Source organism: Centropristis striata, chromosome 21, assembly GCF_030273125.1.
Source record: "Centropristis striata isolate RG_2023a ecotype Rhode Island chromosome 21, C.striata_1.0, whole genome shotgun sequence".
Lineage (NCBI taxonomy): Eukaryota > Metazoa > Chordata > Actinopteri > Perciformes > Serranidae > Centropristis > Centropristis striata.
The window spans coordinates 29,935,816-29,946,091 of record NC_081537.1 but is presented as its reverse complement, the minus strand read 5'-3'; the positions used below and the strand labels follow the sequence as shown (position 1 = coordinate 29,946,091).

Genomic DNA, 10,276 nt, shown 5'->3' with positions numbered 1-10,276 from the left:
AGACAAAACATGAAAAAACTTTTTTAAAACAGAAACAGTAATGCATTGAACACCGTTACCTTACACTGTAAAAAAACAAAAGAGTTGTTTTTATGGTAAAAACTGGCAGCTGTGGTTGCCAAAACTTTACCGTAATAAATACAGTGCAACTTTTTCTAATATTACGGTAAAAAGATATTAGCATGGTTTTTGTTTCACGTTAAAGATTGTCATTTTATTCCATATTTTACCATTAAAAAAAGTTTTTCCATCAAAAGAAACGCTGTTCTGCCATATAACTGACCAGAAAATACTTTACAAATGCCACATAAATTAAAGATTTTACCCTTAAATATTACAGTATATTTTTGTTAGAGATATGGTGTTTAATATTACATTTAACAGTGAGGAAAAGTATTTTTTACAAAAAATAAATGCATACAGTGATGGCTTATATATATATATTACAACATATTGCCAGTGTATTTTACAGTAAGTGAGTAATGTATTTTTTTTTTAACTGTAAAAAAAACTGTTTTGGCTGATATATATATTAACGGTGTTTCATTGTTACTGAAACCGAATTAACCAATTTATCATTTTACGGTCTTTTACTGTCATGTTTTAGCAGTTTTTCACCATAAAATCTACAGACATTTTTTACAGTGTACACTCAAAGCATGTTTCGCATGTTTAGCATGTTTAGCAAAATGGTGCACAGTATTTTGAGATGAAACCATGGAGGTATAAAGAGAACTGGATACAGTGTTGGAGGCAGGTCTCTGCTTATTCCCTATAATAGTTGTTCAGTGGCACATGAAGCCAAAAAAGTTCGACTTCCGCGCAGAAAAAATACTGGGATTTTCTGCTGCTTTTCCGCATCTATTCGGCCCATGTAACATCACACTAAAAGCTTCCACCACCCCAGCTAGCTACTTGCGTTTAGCACTCCGCTAACTTGAATGTGAACAAAATGATTTAATCTTACGGCTCTTCTACAATTTCCAGGTGTTATCGGACATGATGGACCAAATTCTGACAGTGAAATCAGTAATTTCACGGGTAGAAAATTGTCCACTGATTTACAAGATTATTTAATGTGTCTATAGAAAAGTATTTCTGGGCACAATGGCATCATGTGACGCACCCGAGCCCAGCACTCTTCCTGGGAGCTTTCATTAAATGTGCCAACTGAGAGTGTAAATGCAGAAGACATGGAAACACTGACCAATCAGAGCAGATTTAGCTTTTTCAGGAGGGGGGCTTAAAGAGACAGGCACTAAAACTGTGCATTTCAGTCAGAGGGTGACAACTGGTATAGTCAGACAGACTGTATAAAAAAAAATCATGGGATTTTTGAAAAGTAAACCATGTAAACATGTTCTACTAGGAACCCAAAATAATAATATGAACCTAAAAATAAACACACCATGTCCCCTTTAAACTTCCCCCATTCATTGTTTATGGGTGGCATCAGCTGAACACACAGTGCAAACTTTTTTTTCATATTCACACACACACATTCTTTTTTATTCTATTCAAGCGGAGCTGCATGTTAACAGTAACATCGGTTGAATATATTTAATACATTTTGGACATAAGATCTTCAGTGTGTGTTATAGCGGTGACGTCAGGAGCAAAGAGCAGCAGGCAGTGAGCGGAGAGACGGATAAGCAAGACACAACCTGTGCCGGTGCGCATCTTTTCCAAACTTCTCTGTCCAAGAGCACGGAGCAAAACAAAAACACAGAGAGAGGAGATCATCAGAGCGCGCGATGAACAACAAATCTGTCCATTTAAACACGAGCCCGCCGCGGGTCGGCTCCGGGACTGTGGATAATGAACTCATTATCACCTCCACTTTCGGGACGCTTCTCTCCGCTGTCTACATCATCGGAGTGTCGGGGAATGTGTACACCCTGGTGGTGATGTGCCACTCGATCCGCTTCGCCACTTCCATGTACATCTCCATCATTAACCTGGCTCTGGCGGACCTGCTCTACCTCTCCACCATCCCCTTCGTGGTGTCCACGTACTTCCTAAAGGACTGGTACTTCGGGGATGTGGGCTGCCGCATCCTGCTCAGCCTGGACCTCCTCACCATGCACGCGAGCATCTTCACGCTCACCGTGATGTGCACGGAGCGGTACCTGGCCGTCACCAAGCCTCTGGACACGGTGAAACGCTCCAAGAGTTACCGCAAAGCTTTGGCATGGGGGGTCTGGGTTCTCTCTCTGGTCCTCACTGTGCCCATGATGATAATGGTCGCACAGACAACTAAGAACACACCGGATGGGGGTGTAAAGAGGATGTGCGCACCGACCTGGGCGCCCCTGGCTTATAAAGTGTACGTGACAGTCCTGTTTGGCACCAGCATCATGGCACCAGGGCTCATTATTGGATACCTGTACGTCAAGTTAGCGCGCACTTATTTGGAGTCGCAGCGGAACTCTGTGATCAGCAGAGGTGGCAAGCGCTCACCAAAACAGAAAGTCCTCATTATGATTTTCACCATCGTGCTGGTGTTCTGGGCGTGCTTCCTGCCCTTCTGGATCTGGCAGCTGCTGTCCCTGTACCACACCAAACCCCTGAGCCTGGCATCGCAGACGCACACCTGCATCAACTACCTGGTGGCGAGTCTGACTTACAGCAACAGCTGCATTAACCCTTTCCTGTACACGCTCCTCACCAAGAACTACAGGGAGTACCTGAAGAACCGGCACCGGAGCTTCTACAGGTACACGTCCTCGTTTAAGCAGCGGCCGCCCAGCCTCTACTCGTGGGGGAAGTCTGCGTCCTCCAGCAATCAGTTCGAGTTCAACTCCGAGACTCTGGTCATGGGGACACTCAAGTGACTTGTGAACCACGTGGAAGAAAGGAGAAAGCTGTTGGAGCTGCAGTAGGTAGGTGATAACTTGGCACCGTGCGTAAAATTACGCACACACGTCAGGCACTTTTCTCACTGTTTCCTGTCTGGATTCTTTTCTAGCAACACTGCTCTCTAGTCATAATATTATCCTTTCTAGTCAAAGGAAAAGTTACACTAAGCTTGGCCGCTCTCAGCCCCACTGAGCCTCATTAGCACTCTGACACTTCTCTCTGCTGTGCTGCTTCACCTCCTCACCCTCACAGGAGGAGCGAGTCCAAACAAGGCCTCAGAGCTGCACAAGCTCAGCCATGTGTGTTAAAGACATAAGATAGAAAGGGTACACTGTAAAACAATGTCTGTAGATTTTATGGTGAAAAACTGCTAAACCATGGCAGTAAAAGACCGTAAAATGATAAATGGGTTAATTCAGTTTCAGTAACAATGAAACACAGTAAATGTAGAAATTGGCCTAAACAGTATTTTTTACATTTAAAATAAATAAATATATTACTCCACTGTAAAATACTCTTGCACTGTGTTTTTAACAAAAATATACTTTGATATATATACAAGCCATCATTTTTGCATTTATTTTTTGTAAAAATACTTTTTCTCACTGTTAAATGTACCAAAACACCATATCTCTAACAGAAATATACTGTAATATTTAATGGTAAAATCTTTAATTTATTTATTATTATTTATTTATTAAGTATTTTCTTGTCATTTATATGGCAGAACAGCGTTTCTTTTGATGGAAAAACTTTTTATTTTTTAACAGTAAAATATGGAATAAAATGGCAATCTTAAACGTGAAATCAACAGTGCTAATATCTTTTTACCGTAATATTAAAAAAAGTTGCACTGTATTTATTAGGGTAAAGTTCTGGCAACCACAGCTGCTGGTTTTTTGCCGTAAACATTTTTTTTACAGTGTAGGCTTATTACAGGCTAGTTTTTTGTTTGTTATTTTAGCATGTAACTCAGTGTAGAAGTATAGTATTTTCAAATAAAAGCATATATAATAACAGTGTTTGTTCTGTTAACACCAGCATGGCCGGACTGATGGGGGCGGCCTGCAAAAAAAACTGATCCCATACTAGCTGCAGTGTTGGCAAAGTTACTAGGATACAGATTATTAGTTACCCTTTTAAAATGTTATTAACTTTTTTTGACAACTTTTTTTAAATTACTTATCTACTTTTCTAGCAAACGTGTGGAATTTGCATGTTCTCCCTGTGTCAGTGTGTGATTTTCAAAAACATTTATTTGAATTATTTCATCTTTGACCTCAAACCAATTACATGACAACTGTATGTAATGTAGCCAGAAGGAAAACCAATTAATATCAACATAATGTATATTGCATTTTTTTTTTTAATCTCATCATCTTGAAAGGAAAAATAAAGCGTGGTATATTGCAGCAGTCATACAGAGACAAAGATACAGCTTACCCTTAATCAAAATTCAGTTTTCAGTTGTCTAGAAAGAAAAATATGACAAAAGAAAGCATTCCTGGACATTGAAAATATTTCATATTCTAAATATCTCAGCTCTGTAAAGTCTTTAATAAAGGCATGAAACTGGGACAAACGTGTGCAAGAAAAGTATTATTAAAACCGGATTAAAGTGTTTCTAACACCTTATTTAGCTATATCATTTAAAACTGTACAAAGGCAATATTTTTTCTGTTCAAAATGACAACTAAGGAAATCAAGAATAAATAGAAATTTATAATAAATAGCTAAATAAATATCAGTACCATATTTCAGTGTCAGTCAATTGCTGACTACTTACATAAAGAATAAATGTCATTTTTTATGCATTAGATATTGGTTAAAATGTTTATTTTTACAATTTTGGCACATATTTGACAACATCTATGCTGATAGTGATAAATACTAAAATGCTTTTAACAGGCCACTGTCAGCCGATAATATCCCTGAACCGATATATCTGTCCGACTCTAGTATTTTGTAAAATACACACTCTGAATTCTGAATTTGATGCATTGAGTTTTTTTGGAATCAAGGTTGCATAGATACATAATTTGCAAATGTATCATTTGAGTCTGGAACCTACAAACAAACAGAACAACTAGACGTGACCGCAAACAAATCAGAGCCACAAAATGGTTCGCAACCAATCCAACAAGATCTCCAACCTAAATAACAATAGACCCTCTGACAATACCGGAAAAAACAATACAGTAAAAAACTGTGATTCACAATCTGTGAGCCACGGAAGGTATTGGTGTTTACGTGAACAATGGGTGTTGCATTAACCAACGGGCATTACGTTACCAACAGGCATTACGTTAACAACGTTTGTTACATTAACAACGTTTGTTGCGTTAACAACGTTTGTTGCGTTAACAACATTTGTTACGTTAACAACGTTTGTTATGTTACCAACGGGCGTTGGGTTAACAACATTGGTTACTTTACCAACGGGCGTTACGTTAACGTTTGTTACGTTAACAATGTTTGTTACGTTACTAACGGGCGTTATGTTAACAATGTTTGTTACGTTACCAACAGGCATTACGTTAACAACGTTTGTTACGTTGACAACAGGCGTTACGTTAACAATGTTTGTTACGTTGACAACGGGCGTTACGTTGACAACGGGCGTTACGTTGACAACGTCGTTACATTAACAACAGGCGTTACGTTAACAACATTTGTTATGTTGACAACGGGCGTTACATTGACAGTGGGCATTACGTTGACAACGGGCGTTACGTTAACGTTTGTCACGTTAACAACGTTTGTTATGTTACCAACGGGCGTTACGTTAACGGGCGTTACGTTAACGTTTGTTACGTTAACAACGTTTGTTACGTTAACGTTTGTTACATTGACAACGGCCATTACGTTAACGTTTGTTACGTTGACAACGGGCATTACGTTAACAACGTTTGTTATGTTGACAACAAGCCTTACAGATTTGTCTGGTTTATAGGCTGCTGGACACCCTGCATTAAGGGCTTAGGAATGCACGACCATATTGAGGTGATGATGTACTAATGCCCTGAAAAAAATGGGCAATTCATCAAATTATCAAAACCAATTCAGGGGCCCCTATGGGTCTGGGGGCCCCTGGGGCAGTTGCTGCTTTAGCTGGATGCTATTTCATCCTGCAAGAAGCTGCCATCACATTATTCATTAAAGCTTAAATACAAATCTATTTCCAGTCCAGTCACATGGTCTGTAAAGTCAGACGGGTGTTTTGTTATGTGGCTGAATTTAGCTAAAAGGAAGTGATTTGACACACATCTGGACCGCATAGGCGTTCGCTGGCAGGAGACGAAAAAGAACCTCCACCGATCACATTCACTGATTTTGCCCGCATCCTCCCACAGAGGCAAACACACTCCACTACTGTGGTGAACTCAGTGCCAAAACTCCTTCTGCTGAGACGAAGCGCCTCCAACTAAGCTTTGTACGCTCTGTTAACGAGTCTGAACTGCGGCCTACTTACCTCAATGAGGATGATGACACTTGTGCAATGGTGGAACTTTATCATATCACTCTGTTAATTCACATCTTTATATTCAATACTAATCACCTGATTTGCTCGACATGCAAAGAGACTTAAGAAGTACAAAGAGAAGAAGGTGACGATCTCTTCTGTTCAGGATGTTCCTTTAGGCAGGTATCTTAATGAGTGATGAATAAAAGTACCTCATGTTTTATGGAGAGTTCATAACTCTTTAATTAAGATGGCTCCTAGCACTGACGAGAAGCTCTTTTACTTTAATCTGACTTATTAAAGTCTCATCAGCTCGTAGGGCCATCTGCTGTAAAGCTACTCTGTCCTCTTTAGATTCACAAGGCAGGGGCTAGAAAACAAAGTGTGTAACTCAGCAAGATGGATATTAATATTATGCATGTGTGGACAGTTGCAGTGTTCCTCAAACATGCACACTGACAGAAAAAAAAAATCCTTAGTGTCTATGATCACGAATGATATCCAGAATGATGACATTTCCAAACTAATGTCCCAGGTGGGATTGCACACTTTGGTATACTTGACTTCAGTGTGTGTTTGCATGTCAAATGTCACAAACTCATGCATAAATTCATTGCAGCCAATCCCTGGATGCTTCACAAACACTGTCGCAGCATAGATGAGGAAAACTGGCCTCTGCTTCTTTCTATTTTTTCTCTTTTCCCCTCATAGTCTGACAACTCCTTACAGCATATCCTCGATGCAAATTGTTGATACGATCTGCTTCGTGTGGGACTTATCAGCTTATGGCTGCATGCATTCAAGATTCATGAGAAATCTAGTAGGGATTTGTTGATTCTGTCCCGAGCCTACAAAATCTCTTCATCCCTGTGCTAGAGAGGCACTTTTAGTTCTGCTGCAATGTAATGTAACACTGTAATCACTGAACGGAGATTAAATTATTCTTAATTTGAAATAGCCCGTACTTTATCACCTCAACAAACAGTAATTAAGTTAGTTTTTCACCAGGTGGTAATTGAGGATAGGCGTATATTATATATATTTAGTCCAAAGTTCATACTGACATCTAATTAATCTCTATAAACAGATATCTGTGTATGAATGCAGAATGTGGAGGCAACAGGACAACCCAAGTGTCTCTGCACTGCTCTATTCATTTCTACTCCGTCATTTTTCATTTTCCATTAGAAAACATTGAGGATATTAACTGTTATCGGGTACTTTTTTGGGTATCACCTTGGTCCCAAGCAAGCTGAGCAGATACTAAAAGGTGGAGCAAAACTGCTGTTTCCTGACTTTCACCCAGGAGAGCTGTTTTCACGAGATAAAATACAAGATAAAAACACTAAATCTGAGGGAAATGATCTTGCTGCATGGACAGATAATTTCACTTGACAAGATTTCTTACATTAAGATTATTAAATCTAGAAATAAGCATGTTGAACACTTAAAATAATAAATTAACTCTTAAAAAAAGTTAAATTATCTAACACTTCTAAATCTAATGTTTTTTTTATCTTGGTAAGAAACAAATAATCATCAGGTCACTCTGCTCGGGCCAGTTCATCACTGCTTGCAGCTTTAATTTATCTCGTTTTAAGAGTTAATTTCTTATTTTAAACGTTCAACATGCTTATTTCTAGATTTAATCATCTTAATTTAAGAAATCTTGTCAAGTGAAATTATCTGTCCATGTAGCAAGATCATTTCCCTCAGAAAGGACTTTTAATATAACTTACGTGTTTTTACGTAACTTCAGTGGCTCAAGGTCTGTGAATTGGGGTTTTTACACAACTTACGTTTTTTTTTACAAAACTTGTGTTTTTTTTATGGAACTTCCTAGCTCACATCACCCTCGTAACTACTTCACTGCTGATTTACGGACATGTATTTACTTTTTAAACTATTTTTTTTTTGCCTTAAGCCTAGGTCATTGGTTTTGTAGCCTAAATTCACTGAAACTGCATCATTTTATACAACCAAAAAACGTGCGTGTACATGTATAATGACGTGTGCTATTTTTAGAAAGTTCCACTGTACCAGGAGCAGTGGGAACGCTCATATGGGTCATTTTGACAAACGCTCATATCTATCGTTTTGGGTGGTATTGACAAACGGTCTATTCTGTTGTTTAGGTTGGAGGTCTTGGTCAGAGAGAATCATCACTAGTTTGACACAGGACATCTTGCACAAACCTGGGATTTTTGTTTTTTTAAATAGTCAAGCTGCAGTCAATACTGAGTACAGGTGAGTTGAGCAGAGGCGGTACCATGCAGTTATAACACAGCATATTGTATTTATTTAAATGTGTGAAAATGATAGAGTGCCGTCTAAATTAATATGAGAACCTGCCACTGAAAACAGCTTGTGGTTTCAAAGGAAAGAAAGCTTTTTTGTAATTAAACATCACATATTCACTTTGGAGATATTCTGAAGTGTAAATGATATTCACAGTTGCAGGATGTGACCTTTAAATGACAAAACATGTATCATTTCCTCTGTAGGGTTAAAATCCAACCTGAGAAATCTGTCATATCACCTTTTTTGGACTGACACTGTAGACTTTTCATCTTTAGTGCTTTGAGATTATGGTTTTAACATGAATCAAGCCATGACTCTGCGCTTGGCCTCCATCTTTAACTGTGTAAGTGTTTTTGAGCTTGTGACTTGAATAAAAACCATCTGGAATACTTGCTATTAAACACATTATAAACACATTTAGGTCTTAGTGAAGGGAGTTATTCCACAACCACTTGTGGCCCTTGTATTATTTGTTTTAGAATGACATTTTGGACATTTGATACTAACTTCCTGAGCTGTCAATTAGCATCCAGCTTCAGTCTAGTGGTTCACATCTGTGTGTGAACTGCCTCTACTGGCACACACTTCCGACAGTTTCATTAAATAAGGATTAGTCAAGTCAGCAGAGTCTGGCTCCTCACTTGGCCCTGGTGTACGCTGGTATGTAATAGGGCCAGTTTGCTTAAGCCAATGATAATAATAGTGGTAATCAGACACACAGTGCAATTAATTACACAGCTTATGTCATGGAAGAAGCCTTTGAGAGTGAGATATTGTATCATTATTTGTTCAAATTACCTGAAGAATGCCATAATTGATGCTGTATTATTGTTTTTGGCTGGCAGAGGCTTAGTAATCTGTCAGCAGGTTTTAAAAGGTCAAGCACAGTGACTTCACTTTAAGTTCAGTTTACTAGCAAGGCTTCAACTGCACTGATCGCTCCTGATGCTTTGGTCATACGTTGATTTGAAGTTATTGGACTTTTAAAAATGAAAAAGTATTTATTCTACTCATTTAAGACGAGACCATGCAAAAGCAGGTAATGTACTATCTGTGAAACCCCTTCCCAAATAATGATTGTCCTTTGTTTTGACAGCCCATTATTCTGAAAGCCCAGTAGTCCGAAAAAAAAGTTCCATTAGGACCAAAGCCTGTATGTCCGAAAGCCTGTTATCCCGAAAATATCCCATTGCTTCAAGAGTCCATTTATCCAAAAATACACAAAATGTGGCTAAATATTATGCAGAATAATGTCATCAGATACCAACTGGTACAGGTAAAAGAAGCTAAGTTGTTGGACGTTGTGATCAGATATCTAATTGAACAATCCTTCTAACCTGGTTGGTATTATGTAGTATATTACAACAGTGATATTACAATGTGAAACGTTAAGAGACAGGACTGACTGATTGCAGGCTAAGAATATTTCTAAATGAAGTGAGAATGTGTATTTTCTAGGGGTGTGACGAGATCTTGTGCCGCGAGATCTTGCGAGATTAAACTCAACGATATTTCCTGTCGCATTAAAAATCAGTCTCGTGAGATTTGTGAGCTATCCAAACTTCTATTTGTGACCTGTGGGGGCAGTAAAACGAAAAGAAGAAGAGGATAAGGAGGGGAAGCAGCAAGCTGCCGGAATGACGTTGCAGGGGC

General features: G+C 38.7%; 1 protein-coding gene across 1 annotated transcript; it reads left to right on the top strand.

The window, feature by feature from the left end:
* Positions 1 to 1,558: 1,558 nt before the first annotated feature.
* On the top strand, positions 1,559 to 2,862 carry LOC131959821 (urotensin-2 receptor). The gene has a single exon (XM_059325041.1). The coding sequence runs from the start codon at positions 1,755 to 1,757 to the stop codon at positions 2,832 to 2,834; it is 1,080 nt and encodes a 359-aa protein (XP_059181024.1). The 5' UTR covers positions 1,559 to 1,754; the 3' UTR covers positions 2,835 to 2,862.
* The last annotated feature ends 7,414 nt before the right edge of the window (positions 2,863 to 10,276 follow it).

Excerpts from the sequence above, each read along its gene's own strand:
- LOC131959821 (XM_059325041.1), top strand. The coding sequence starts at position 1,755 with ATGAACAACAAATCTGTCCATTTAAACACGAGCCCGCCGCGGGTCGGC.